This window comes from Thunnus maccoyii, chromosome 18 (genome assembly GCF_910596095.1).
Source record: "Thunnus maccoyii chromosome 18, fThuMac1.1, whole genome shotgun sequence".
Lineage (NCBI taxonomy): Eukaryota > Metazoa > Chordata > Actinopteri > Scombriformes > Scombridae > Thunnus > Thunnus maccoyii.
The window spans coordinates 12,769,353-12,784,228 of NC_056550.1; the positions used below are offsets into that span (position 1 = coordinate 12,769,353).

At 38.4% G+C, this 14,876-nt stretch overlaps 1 protein-coding gene across 12 annotated transcripts in view; it reads left to right on the forward strand.

Moving 5' to 3' along the window:
• The window catches only part of cacna1ia (calcium voltage-gated channel subunit alpha1 Ia), a 125,501-nt gene that overhangs the window by 26,480 nt on the left and 84,145 nt on the right, over window positions 1-14,876 (forward strand). For 7 of the 12 annotated variants that reach the window (XM_042392178.1, XM_042392176.1, XM_042392179.1 and 4 more), the window contains exon 1: window positions 13,118-13,621. In XM_042392178.1, coding sequence (XP_042248112.1) covers window positions 13,439-13,621 — 183 coding nt within the window. In that variant the 5' untranslated portion in view covers window positions 13,118-13,438. Of the gene's footprint in view, window positions 1-12,265; window positions 12,761-12,812; window positions 12,863-13,115; window positions 13,622-14,876 lie in introns of those variants that run through there. The other 5 variants (XM_042392182.1, XM_042392183.1, XM_042392184.1 and 2 more) reach the window with 4 other exon arrangements.

The following is a 14,876-nucleotide window of genomic DNA, read 5'->3' on the forward strand; positions in this document are numbered from 1 at the left end:
TGATTTCCTACCATGTATACCCAAATAAGATGCTGCACCCATTCACCTGATTGAAACCTTGTCATATTTGTGCAAGATATACAATACCTAAGGTATACCTGAGGAACAACCTTGTCAGATTGAAACACTGTCTGTTTGATTCTTGTTTGTGAGCCTTGAGTAGCGTATAGAGTCTTTACAATTTGGTAGTAGGACTAGTAATTTGAAAAGTAGGATTACTGCAAGTGCATGAACCCAGGAGCACTTTTCACTGTAAAAATACAGTTTGAATGCTATGACTTGAGTCCTCTATTGTCAGTAAAACTTTCTTTCTGAATGTGGGTGGTCAGATTTTACATACCATTCTCTGTAAAGATAGTGCTTATTCTAGCAGATGCACATGATGAGAGTTTCTATGGAGTTCTGCAACCCAAGGACATGAACTGAAGTGGCTGCTGTATCTCCTCATGAGATGTAAAAAGGGTTATGTTTATATTTGAAGGGACTACATAAAGAGAAAATTACATTATGATTTGTGCAGCAACACATCCCCGTTTGATCTGGACTCACTTAGACTGACAGTGAAAGCCAACTACACAGTCTTAAGTACAGAACAAGTTTGTGGTTATTTGATACTGTTGTGGACTTTTATTGTAAAGACATTTCACAATTTCATCTAGTGGGTCTGAATTAAAATGTAACATTTGGTCTGTTAAATATTGTATCTGTTAAAAACCAAAAAATAAATACATGACATACAGATTGATTATTGTATCACATTCAAGAATGAAACTGATAATCATTGCAATAAATTGCATGGACATGCTTGTGTCAAACCAACCTACCAAACCAAAAGTTATTTTTAATTTTGAGTGTGTTTTTTATTAAAATTTGCCGGCAATTTGTAGACAAAATAAGTATGTCATATATAGTAATGCTGGGAACACTGTATTACACTCACAGTCAAACCTTGCAAATAAAGAGCTCTACACACGTGACCCCTGACATTTTCATTTTTCAAGGGTGGCCATTTTCCAGATACGGTTTTCTGACATCACAAGACTAGACATTGCTGTTCTTAACCCTCAATCAAAACAAGATCATTGCTGATACACAAAATAACTGTCTAGACCAAGGCCAAACTTGATGAACATCTGAGTTTATAGACAAATTACATCAAAAGTAAATAACTATATCCATCCAAAATTTGTGTAGTGCGTCTACGAAATTCTGTAACATAACTGTATTCCTACCATTACTGTTGTTAAAGAAAAATCATTTTGAATACATCACAAACGTATGTTGCAAACAGATAAAGAGACAGATATACAGATAAAAATGGTTTCCATTTATTGACTGCAGTATTTCAAGCCATATTCAGCCATATTATAAAGAAAAGACTCCACACACTGCTCAAGGCTCACAAACAAGAACACTATCAAGCAATGTTTCAATCTGACAAGGTTGTTCCTCAGGTATACCTTCGGTATCCTGCCCAAATATGACAAAGTTTCAATCAGTTGAATGGTGGCATCATCTTATGTACATTGCAGAAAAACAGGAACGTATTTTTGGGTGGCCTCGTAATTGAGAAAACTTCAACCCACCTAATGAATCTCGAAGACAAGGCTTTGTGGAGGTTGTTCTTTTTTCGTCATTCCACCCCATGTCATGGACAGTTGGCATGTCTGTACTCACTGGAAAAAGAATAAATAAAAATTTAATGTCAATTGTAAACCAATTGCCATTGAAAGAGCAGGGCAGCAGGGCAGGGGATGTGCAGATATCCGAAAGCTTTTTTTAATACTTAATGTGCAACTTTTTAGACCACATATAAAGACACAAAGGTATATCTTCGTTATAAGCCGACAGCTGCTATCATCAACAAAGTGTAAAAGCAAAGACTGTCACATAATATGAATAAAACTGCCTGGAAGTCAAGCTTCTTGGTTAGTGTAGCTACAGGTCCCAACCACTAAACAAAGCTGTGGGCAAGCATCACATTGTTGGCCTAGGCTGGTGTTTCAGCGGATCTCAGAGCAGATTCAGCATAAAACACATTGTCAGCTTAGCATGAAGAACTGACCTGGGCCAAGCTAAAGTTAGTAGCCAGTCAAGCTTCATCTTTTGGCTAAAACCAAATTAATAACAAAACTCTGATAATGACAAAATCATTGCTGTGATCAGTGACCCACATAAACTCATGGTCGGGTTAATTAGCTTCCATAATAAATTATTTAGCTTAGCTAAGTTAGCAAAAGTTAAACACTTTGTCAAGGCACACCATCACAAATTGCAAAATGTTGGCTAAGATCATGACAATTGAAAGACAAATCAATTGACTGTATTATGTTTAATTTGCTTATTATTCACAAAGTTATGGGCAGGGTGTGTCAGAACAAATTTCACATTTTTCGCTCACCTTGCTTGTGCACTGCTCCTTAGGACCTCGTCGATATCCGGAATATCTGAGCCTTCCCGAAGATGTGAGAAAGATTAAACAGCAAATAAGACACAGTGAGTCTCCACATGTGCCAAAAGTGGTGCTTGGCGTTTCAACTGCACCCAAAATATAACTTTGGCGTGGACATAGTACGCTATTTGAAAGTGTAAAACCGTGTTATTTGTACACCATGGGGTGTGTGTGCTTCTGTCTGTTTCTTTCTGTCTTAGCTACGTGTGTGTCTGTGCATCGGTGTACTTGTGTAGAATGGGGGAAAGCTGTATGTCTGTTCGTGTTTGTGCGTGACTTGTGAGAGAGCACAACATATTATATTGCAAATTTCACAAATGATATTTCTAGGACTCAATGATGAGTCCACTTTCTTATGTTACTGTTTTAAAATTGCTTATTTTCTTGTCAAAAATGTTTCCAGAGGATACTGAAATTGTTTGGCAGGCAAAAATGGCAAAAGAAGTTTTTATTATTCGTGAAACTAGCACTCCTACATGTTTGAATTGAGGTCCAAAAGGTTGCTTATTTCAGTGCGTGTCATTTAATATACTCTATATTTGCCGTTTTCCCCAGTTTCCAATAAAACAGATGTGCTTATCAGTGGAGCATGCCTTCCCCGATTTCTCAGAAACAGATAAGGAACCTCCTCCTCAGTAATTTCTGCTGACTACCAAGTTATTATACCAAATTAAACCTGACTGTGTGCTCCACTATTATATTCAAACTGACCAAAAACACAGTCTACATGTCTCCATATTGCTGAGCATATGCTGACAAGGCATTTTGTGCATATTTACTCGGGACTTCATGGTTACAGCGTGATTAAAGAGCAGCCAGCAATGCTTACATTTATCTCCCAGGAATATACTGTATATTGAATGCTTATCTTGCCCTTGTATGAGAGGTGGAACTCACACGCAAAATTTAAAAAATTAGAAAAAATGATGAAAGTAGATTTGAATTGATTAAGTTGCTCTTAAACGTTATCTTGTTTCAAAGAAGACATGGATAATTTAATAAAAAGCAGAATTCTGGTGATAAAGGCAGAATTGGATGAAAATCGGCTTAATTGAATAAAATCTTAACTACTCACAACTCTTATCATTCAACAGGCATTGAGTATTAATATTTTTACTTTTGCACGGGCCAAAATGCACAGTCATAAGTGACATTCATCACTATTTGTCCTCAAGCAGCATTCCCAAGGTCGGACTGGGAACAAAATTCGGCCCTGGCAATATTCATTTGGACTGGCCCCATTTTTCCCCAACGCACGCACTGAGTGTCATAAAACAATATCAGGCTATTTATAACATATAGGTTAAGCAATAGATATCAGGTTGACACCCTAATAACAGGTGTACAAGGTTTCATAAAATTATGTAATAAATAAATAGCCAAGAAATAGTCTAGAGGAAAAGTCGGAACCCCGAGAGGCGCACTTAGGATTTTATTCATTTGACAATTGATATGAGCAACCCAGCTCTCCATGCACTTATGCTACAATCCATAACTTCACAAATAAAATAAATATGACATAATCATATGTCATATAGTCTATTACAAAATGCAATGCTGTAGTCAGAAAACAAAATAGCCAAAACTTAATTCTCACACTGGGCAAAAGCTTTCCTATGAGGATCTGGAAATGTGAGAGCAATCATCCGACATTGTGTTCGCAGCTGATCTGATGCAGTTCAAACATCAGGCTTAACAGTCAGGAATTCATGCTACCGACACTATTTAAGCATTCATTCACTGCTATTGTCAGGCTGTGACAAGCACTATGCTTGCACCCTATTGGAGAAGACCCAGAGTGACTAATCAGCTCACATCATTTAAAAAGAGAGCATAGCACAGTGGCCTTAAGCAGCGAATAGAATGGCATGTCCTACCTTAGGCAGTGAGAAGACTTCTCATCAGTGCTCTTCTTCTCTGCCATCCTGTCGATTATTCCATGAGTTTCCAAAGCCATAAGAATGTCTTTTTCTGTAGCCATAAGCATGAATTCCTCAAGATGTAAGTGCTCCGCAATATATTCTTGATGAAATTTACAGTTGAAAAGCTGCGCTCACACGCCACTTGCGTAACAGAGTGGGTAAGCTCCAGAGCGCCGCTGTTAACACTGTCACTACATGAGCTAATGTTAGCAGTATCACCTGCTGGACGCTGTCATACACCTTTCGCTTGTCCTCGGCAGCGGCCTGCTCTTCTTGTTCCTGCTCCCCACTGGAATCAGCCTGCTCATCTGTCCGGACTCTTTCCTCCTCCTCTTCATTTAGCAGTGGTCTGTTAATGTTATCACTGCAGCTAGGCAGGCTAATGCTAACAGGATTTTGCATGGCAGTGGCATTGATATATTGATATGTTAACTTAAAACATTTTGCAGCAACAGCCACAAGATTTTTTTTTTTTTACTTTTCTCTGACCTTTTCTGCTCCACCTTTTCACTTTTTGTACAAGCTAGCGTTATTTTTGATTCAAACTCCACTCTTTCTGTTGTGATTTGATTATTTCCTGCTTGACCTCTGACATTACATGGATGGATGCATCCACTTGAGGGGGGGGGGGGTGCTGCCTTACAGTATAGGTGGCCTATTGACAATTGGGACTGTGTAATCCCCAATCAGATGGGCTGCTCCAACATCAAGTGGGCCACAGCAGCAGGTTGAATTTTTTTCCCAGTTTTTTTCCCACATCACTGGTGGCCTTGTGGCCCACTAGGGGGGCCGGCCCATCTGGCATTTGCCAGAATTTCCAGATTGCTAGTCTAAGCTTGAGCACTCCTTTTTTAAACTGGCTAATAGGGGACAGCCTGTCCACTGACTGGCTATTCATTCAGTTTTAACAGCTACATGGCAAAAAGTAGGTACTAAGAGAGGACTAACCAATTTTATCCGGCAAAAAAACAAAAATCTGCAAAGAAATGGTTGCTTGTCTATCCACAGTGACGCTTTACTATCACACAGGCTTTATTCAAAAACAGCAAAGAATGATCAAACTACTTTAAGATGCAAAAAATGAAGCTGTGGTTCCACACTTGCTACACTAAGAGTGATTACAGGGGTTGTAGTCATGGGCTGTTATTAAATATTGGCTAGAACAATAAACACTCAGACCAGAAAGTTGAAGGATAGAAAGCACAGAGCTGTGATGAACAATATATTGAAATCAAGCTAGTTTTAGCAAACCATCCATGTCTTTATCAAATCAAGTTACATTTGAAGAACAACCTGTTCCAATTCTTTCATCACCTTTGTTTTTATAGACTTAAGAGCAATTTTACCATAATAAAACATTTTTTTGTCATCATTTACTGTAATCCATGTGTTTTAACTGTTTGATATTGGCTATTATGGCAGTCTACTTTACATCTATCCGTGTCTCCCTGATGGTCCTGTGCAGTGGATGCATTGAGTGCTGTACCGATCTATACCTTATCCCTCATCATGCCTTTTATCTATCTATCTATCTATCTATCTATCTATCTATCTATCTATCTACCTATCTCCTTGACTTTACATTTTGCACATTTTTTGAGTGTGTTTTTTTGAGTGACATTAACTTAATCTAAGCACTCTGCACTGAGCCCTGTTTGACTGAATAACAAGATACTAAAGTTAAAAAGCAAGCTTTTTTTATAGCCTGCTATTTTTTCATGGTGCTGGGAGGGCAAACCTGTGGTTCTTGGACATTTGAGACCCAATTATATTCTTTTTTTTTTTTGACACACTCTTTTCTAAAAGCCATTATATTTTGAAGAAGGTCTTATCTTAAAGACTGCCAACAGTGTTATTGAAAAGCAAAGACGGATTTTAGTGCGGATGGAATATGCAAAAATATAATCCCTCAAATTTCAAATAGTGTTTTGAATGGGAGGGGCAGAAAAGGGTGTATAGGAGTGCGAGCGTATCCTCATGAGCATTTTTTTTCTGGGGCTGGTGAGGTAAAAGTTACATTTGCTGAGACAAGCATAGCAGCACTTACAGAACATACAGTATACTGCAGTTTGCTTGAGGCTTTTAAGATGGTGGTTTACTTGTTATCCAGGTGCTCCACTATGTGTTTGCTCCTTTGGCCAACTGGTATGTCATCATCAAAGGTTAAATTGGGGCAGTCCATTTTGTAACAAACATGTTCAAAACTGAAGGGAGGTGTGCTCAACTGCACAAGACGTCTTGATAACTTTTGTATATTCCTTGCACATTTGTGCTCCCTTACTTTTTATTTGCACCCATATTGGGTTTTGCTCTTTATATTCAGTAAATCTTTTTCATTGCTTTGTTGGTTTCTCTAGACCATACTACTCAATATATTTGTAGGGTTGAAGGATATACAATAAGAGATGTCCTTGTATGCAGAATTCTCTGAGATTTTATTCATTGTAATTGTCCTTTTTGCAAAGACTTGCATATCCAGCTGCCCCGGAAGCTTTAATGATGTGATTTGGTTCAGTGTTTAAGCTTTGAAGAAGGCATGTTTGTGCTGAAACGTCAGCTCATGTAATAAAGTCTGCGTTGCATAACCGTCAAAGTGCTCCTGCCTCTTTGCAAGTTTTTATGCTTGTTCACTGCCTACATTCAGTTTTGCACTGCTGTTTGCATAGATAGGGTGCATAGTGAGTGTTATGCAAATTGTTGTTGAACTGCAAGTTTCTTGACAAAGGTAGAGATCAGCACATAAATGAAAGTTGAACAGAGACAGACAAGGATGAGCAGAAAAGCCTTGTGGACCCACAAAGGATTAGAATTGAGGCCGAGCAGCCAGAGTGTCAGACAGATAGGAAACCAGCCCACAAGCCTCCCAGACAGACACATAGATAGACTAATTGATCGATTTCCCCACAAGATACTAGGACATTAAGTGTATAAATAGAGGTATAACAGTTAGTAGGTGAGGTGGGGAGATCCCTGGTATGTCTGCCCCACTACTAGGGACACAGAAATAGGGAGCAACAGGTAGAGAAGCAAGGGCGTAGAACGCAGTTACAGAGTAAAAACAATAGTGTGACTGTTGATGCCAAGGACAGTGGGCAGACACACTCTGGATCAGCGTGAACACTGGTTGACCTAGATATCACTCATCCTCCAGCAGCTGAGACCTTCTTCACTGTGTCACACACAGTGGGTGACATGCCAAAAAAATGTTTTTTTTTTTTGTTTTTTTTTAAGACAGTGAATTTGAAAACACAGCCGCATAGATGGGACAGTGGTTGTCACAAAAATTGTGGTGGAGGAAGATGTGTGTATGACTATCTGTCTATTTATGTCTGTGTACTGTATGTCGTATCAGGAGGCAGAAATGCTGCAAGTACGGCTTTACTGTGTGTGTGTTTGTGTGTGTACATGCGTGTGTAACAATGTGTGACCTATCATGCTGTGTTCTCATCGGGAGAAGAGACAGGCACAGGCCTCAGTGCCACAGTGAGAAGTAGAATGTCATTTTGATTCACTTTGAATGAGACTGATCCTGAGGGTTTTCACAGGAACGCGCGCACACACACACACATACACGCACACACATGCAGGCACTAAGGAGGGGAGCTCTGCTGAAAAGCCTCATTGTAAATTACAGAGATCTCATTCAGTCATGAGTCATCCTGTTCTTAACAAGCACACACACACACACACGCCGCTGTTGATTTGGTGCATCCATTTAATGGAGTCCATGGATTATCTAAATGCCTACACACACACACACACACACACAAGCTGAAACACACACAGACATCACTTTTACTATTTTACAGGAGAGAAAAGTATCATACTGAAATAGAATTTGGTTCTTTAATTATTTACACCAATAGGAAGCCAAATTATTATCATGCAGCCAACTTGAGAAGGTCTTTTCTTCCTGTTCAGTCTTAGCGGAGCAGTCATCATTACACATGACAGAAAACAAAATGGATAGAAGCTGAATGACACCAAATGTCCATATTTACTATAATACTTAACTCATAGATATTAAATGTAGAAATCAATTCCTTCCATGCTTTCCAAGAGTCACTTAGCTGTCTCTGTTGAATTGCAAATAAGTTGTTTTTTTTTCATTTAACTCTATGTTCTTTATGCTGTAGATGGTTAATATAAATTTTTTAGTCCATTTTTTAAAGTTATACGATTGCTAGAATTCTAAATAAACAGAATTGATTTTTTGTGAGTTCTTAACAATACATTTGAATCATTCAGGTATACAAACATTTATCAGTAGTAACATTTATTTTTATTTCCTATTAAAAAAATTGATTACTAGCAGCAAGTATTTTTAACAGTGTAAAAACAAATGTGATAGCGTTTGTAATTTTAATCTGTACATACAAACTTTTGCAGTACAAAGGTATATCATCCTGTGAACATGGTTTTTTTTTTCATGTCTCTGACATACTAACATTCACTGTATCCCTTCATATATTCGACAAGTTTAAAAACTTGTTATGCACATATATGGGTCCTTTCAGAGAACTTAAAGATTTTAAAATGTCAATCACATAACATTTGAGAGTATAGCTGGTCCTGAAAAAAAGGTTTCTGGTTTGACTGACACATCTAGTAACTATTTCACAAGACTAGAAAAAAGGGGAGTGAAAAACAGGCAATCATTGCTGTTAATAACTGTTTCCGAAAATGTTTATGTGCTGCAACCAGGGGGAGTGGAGAGTTTTTTTAGGGACAAAATAAATAAGAAATGCACTCAGGTAATAAATTTGTTTAACACATGCACTGTGGCCCTCCATTTTGTCATTGTGATGATAAGAATAATTTGCTTTTTCTAAACAAGTTTTCCTACTAAGGGTGTGGAAAATAGGGTCAAAGTGAGACTTCTCATTGCGCCTTTTTGTTATCTGGATACATCAGAAAGGCAGACAGAGAGACATAAAGAGGATCAGTGACACAAAGTGACAATCGTGAAATGTTTTGTCAAAAAAGGGAGAGCTTGATAAAGTTGGATCGCCTCATACCAGTGGAAAAAAAGGATAAAAGAGGAGAGCAAGTGTCTGATGAAATCATCATTGATGCAGAGCGACAGGCATAAAAATAGGTAGAGACATGGAGAAGAAGTGAGGGGAAAGAGAGAGAAAAGATAGAGAGGAAGCCCTGTCCATATCCTAAGAAGATTAGACATACAGAGAGAGAGAGAGAGAAAGAGAGGGAGAGAAGATGCGATTTGAGAGAGAAAGACAAAGACAGAAAAATTTAACCTTCTCAGTCACACGTGGATGAACCCTGAGTGGAAACTTGGACATTTTGAGGTAAAAAAATCTCACAAGTGATAGCTTTAAAACCACAATCAAATTAAACGCTGAAGCTCAATAACAGCATGCCTTCCTTCCTTTCCCCCTCCTCAAAGTGTCAGACTCAGTTAGCTCTCTCCCAACATGATTAAGAAGTGACATGACCAGCCATCAGCTAGTGCTCTGGAATCAGCTGGGTGTGAGTCAGCCGCCTGCTGCTTCATTTCCCTCGGGATGGAAAGGTTCGGGGTCAGTATGACAAAGAAACTGAACTTAAATCAGCGTTGAGTCACTTCACGTCAGTGCAGATGCTGCTGATACTGTTAACTTTGATGGGTTGAAGGTGAGGAGTCTATAGGGTTGTGTGCAGGAGGGGTGTTTTTCATGTAATGAAGGGAATGTGGAGGAAGTTGTCTGTTTTCTCCAGAGCTGCTCTGCAAAGACTTTTATTTGTGTGGAGATCACTGAGAAATTGCAAAACAGACGCTTGGCGCCGGCATAACTTCTGTCCTTTGTCTCCTGTCTTCTGTTTGTGCATAGCAAAGTCCCAAACAAGTCTTCTTCAACGTTGTTTGTATATCTGCATTCATTTCTCTTTTTTTTCTCATACTGACTGTCTCACTCTTTCTTTCTGTGAGAGTTCATACCTTGCCTCTGTTCTTGGCTCTTGATTTGCTAGCACAGAACCTCAGGGCAGGTTCTTTAGTTGTGCTATGGGAGTGCTGCGCTCACGTATACAGTAAACACACGCTCACATTTATACACACGAAGGCCTGATTGATTTTTCATTGCCTACTGAGGTATAATGTGTCCCAAAGTGTTTGCGTTTGTTTTTGCTGTGAGGGCAAAATTGTCCATCGTTTGCTGTGTCACACCTGGGAATGAATGAAAAGCTTAGAAAAGGAGAGATAGAAAGAAAAGCAGGAAAAAGTGAAATGAAATGAGAGAGAAGACTTACAGAGAGGAAAAGAGAGAACACTGTAACCCAAAGGGGTAAGACACCATTTGACGGACGGGGGTAGTGGTTAGATGAGGAAACTAAGAGCGGAAGGCAGAAGGGAGATGATTAAAATATTTCTTCCCTCGCATTGTACTGATTTTATTTCTCCCCATTTCACTGCGTTACCCCCAGAGAGCAGTGCTAAAGCGATAGCAGAGACAGCAGACAGGAGCTAGTGGGAAGGAAACTCATACAGATTAATGAAGTGTATATGTGTTTGTGTGTGTGTGTGTGTGTGTGTGTGTGTGTGTGTGCAAGGGAGAGAGACACATTTAAAAAATGAATAACAAAGATGTTTTCAACCACACAATGTGTTGCACAAAGCATCGTCAGATAAGATTTTCCAAAAAGATTCCTTTAGAAGACACTTGAGCTGCACAAAGTCACTTTAAATCACTTCATTTTTTTTCAATTTCAGGTTTTATCTTTGTCCTTAGGAATTCTGTTGAATTAGAAATGATGTGGGTCTCTGTGCAAGGCAGGTTCAGTCAGGGGTTACCCATTGAGATGTTACCCAACTGAAAGTTAATGCTCTCTCTGCAGGTCCTTAAGCACTTAATCTGATTTATGTTTCAGAGGGAAAATAGGAAATTCACCATATAAGTGACACAATATATTTTCTTTCAGTGAAAATATCCCAAATATGTTGAATAGTAACTTTTCCCAAGTAAAGAGACATCAGAGCTAAGCATCTTTGAGATTGTGCATGTTTTAAAGTTTTATTTGATACTTTTTAATAATAGATTTTTGAGTATTTTTGTGAGTGTTTTTTCTTCTTGTATTTTATATGCAGATCTGTTTATGCAGATCGGTTAGAGCAGTGTAATTTTGCGAACAGACCACCTCTTATCCATAATTTATGTGCAAAGTGACATCTATTTTTGTGGTAGAGGTAGACTTAAATCACACTTGGTTTTGCCTTTCTTACTTGGGTATACATCTTTCATACATACAATTTTGCACATTTGTGCTGGGTTAGATAATGGATACCAAATATCTGTAGTAATCATCCACGTAAAGATTATTTGCATTTGTAGGAAGCTGTGTTGCATGCCACACACAGACTCGTTAGTGCAAAGTTCATTTGAATACAAGACTTAAAGCTTAAATCTGTAAAATGAACAAATAATATTTATATATACTGTTTATATATAATAAAAGCAAGACAAAAAGTGGAGACCTAAGAGGATGAAGAACTACAAGAACATATTGTTTAAACTGACAGCTTAAGATATAAAAGAAGGGACAAACTGTCAACGTTTTAAACTGCATGACAGTGATTATAACACACACGCGCACACACACACACACACAGTTGCACGCACAAACCCTCCTACCATATGCATAATATAAATTTAGCATGCGAATTAGCCTTTTCAGTTTTGCTCATGTTTGTATCGCATCAAAATGACACAATAACAATCTTGTATTAACATGTAAAGAAGGCCTGTGTTGTACTGCATGTGCAATATGTGCATCACTGGATATGGCACAGGTGTAAACGAGGCTGGTGGAGCACAATGCATTGTGAAGAGGTAGCTCTGTAAGGTGAGAAGAGAGGAAAAGATAGAGAGGGAGAGTGAAAGTGAGCCATGACTTGCAAGCTGCCAGGCTGTAAATCAAACACATAGTTAATTATACCTGTTAAACAACAGCTTAAGGAAAATCTTTCATTATGTTGGCAGCATTTTGAATTTGTTAACAACAGTTGTTTTTTATGATTATTATTCTGAGTATATACTGCTGGATCTCTTATCATTTTGAATAAATAACACAAAAGGTGTCCTGTATCTTGGCAGACTTGGGCAATGCATGCTTTTACTCTGAGTCTGATTTTGTGAGTCATACAATTATGTGGTAAAAAATAGGTTGACTAAAAAAATACTTCTCATCTTCATTTACATTGATGAATTGCTCACAGGCAGAGTGGCGGCCGCGTGACCTCTCAGCTCTCATGATGAGTTGCGAACATGCTGTGAATGAGTCAGTTAAGCATATACTGCGACTTGTGATGAGAATCTGTATATTACTTGTTCATACTTTGGTGAATAAAAGAAGAGGTGCCGAGCCAAATATTCACAATATGTTGAAAATGGTAATGATAGTATGACACTGTATGTTCATGACAGTCTCCCACTGCTATGCAAGAGTTAAATCAAACGCACCCTCTGCGCTGAAGCTAGCGGCAAAACACGAAGTAAATAGCAAGTTAAGAGTTAGTTAGCTTAAAGGTATCTTTACATTTCATTTTTAGTGTTGTTTTAACCGTCCACTTTGTTTATTTACTGTAACGTTAGCTTGATAGAAAGTAACAAGCTAATGAACGTTAGCTTGATCTTCATAGCTTCTAACCTACGTTCCTGTGACATTTTGACATTAAGTTGTTAATCAATAATTGCCGTAATGCTAATTATCACAATTCAAGTAACGTGCTTTTTCGTGCACTGTCAGATATTTAAAACAGAAAACATACTGTATTTCCAGAGAATGAATGAAGGGTTGAGGAGAGAAGACGGAGAAACGCAGGATGACATTTTTTAATGCAGATTTAACATTAGTCTAACTGCTTAAAGTTTAAACTTAATCCACATCAATCAGTTTTAATATTCTGTTATATTCCAAATACTGATGTATAATAAAAACCATTATTTTGTATTAACACTTGATTTTTGATATAGGGACAGATAGACCCACCTATCGATCCTCCATGGCCTGCAATAGAGTAGCTGTGGTAAGCTAGGGATTACCCACCCTTTATTTTACCTCTACAGCGATGTTTGAAATGTGTTTGGCTGTGCATTTCTCCTCAGCTGCAATGCTCCTTAACCCCAGTCCTGTTAATACGTGGTTCGAGAGGATTAGCATCATGGTGATCCTGCTCAACTGTGTGACACTGGGCATGTACCAGCCCTGTGAGAACATCGACTGCACCTCGGACCGCTGCCAGATACTGCAGGTAGGATGATGTATGTGTGTGTGTGTAAGATCAACATGTCACCACTCAGATGAAGAGATAGAAGAGATAGAGAAAAAATGGTCAATTACTTGACATAAACTCAGTGTAACTCACCACTCTTCTTGTCACTGTTCTTCAAGCTGTGATGCAGACACACACTGTAGATAGACGATTTCCCTCCTGGAAAGTTTTCATTTTCTCCTGCTCTCTGTACAGGGAATTGGGACTTAGTTTGTTTTAATATAGTCTTGTGGAACCACATGTGATTTTGTCTCTGCCTGATGAGAATACACTTGTGGAGACAAATACCATCAGTTAAAATTGTGGTTGTGGATGGCTACAAAATGCCACAGTTGACAAAGCTTCCCCCAAAGGCTTTAATTCTAATTCTGCTGCAATTTATTGTTTAAATCACTGTCTTTGTCTTGATGAGGCTTTTGATCTGCATAGGAATTAGAAAACTGGTGTTAACAATTGCATTGTTCCTATACTACAGCTGTCTGCAGACACTTACCTCTGTACTGTATATACAACGCAAGTTTTAGTGTGATTATTCTCTAAATTATCAAGGTTTTCATGAAGGTTTCACACAGGATTTCTCAGAATGGCTTGATATGAAGCAAAAATGCCAAAATGAGCTGATAGCAGATTAAGTTCTATTCTCATAATTTGTATTCTTATGTTCAAGCACAGATAATTTAATCTGTTTTTTTGCCAAATTGCTGACATTCTCCCTTTGTCTCTATCTGTAAGCCGTGTTGGGTTGACGTGGGTTACTGACTGGGTGATTTGCCAACTGTCAGCGGACTCATTGTGTACCTCCGGGATTATAATTGCTTTTCATTGAAGTAAATTTGGCAGGCTCAATTTCAGCCTCTCACATACCTATTAATGTCCGTTGACATTGAAAATTGATACAGTATGTGAGGTTTCTGGTGTGAGTTTGTCCTACTTGCTGTTGTTATGTTGACCGATTGAATTGCCATATCTCTCTTGGTGGATTATGATATCATTAAAACCCCCCAGAAAAAAATGTAATGTTTATTCAACTCATCGAATGTCCTCTACGTTATGCAGAGATGTTAAAAAAAAAGCATTCACTGCTGTTTTAAAACTATGTAAAACATCTTCCTGCTTCACCGTCTCTCTTCCTCTTCCCCCCTCCTCTCCCAGTACCATCTTTACTCCTCCCTATGTTCCCATTCCCCCATCCTACACGCTAGCTCTCTCTCTTCCTCCATCCTTTGTCTCTCTA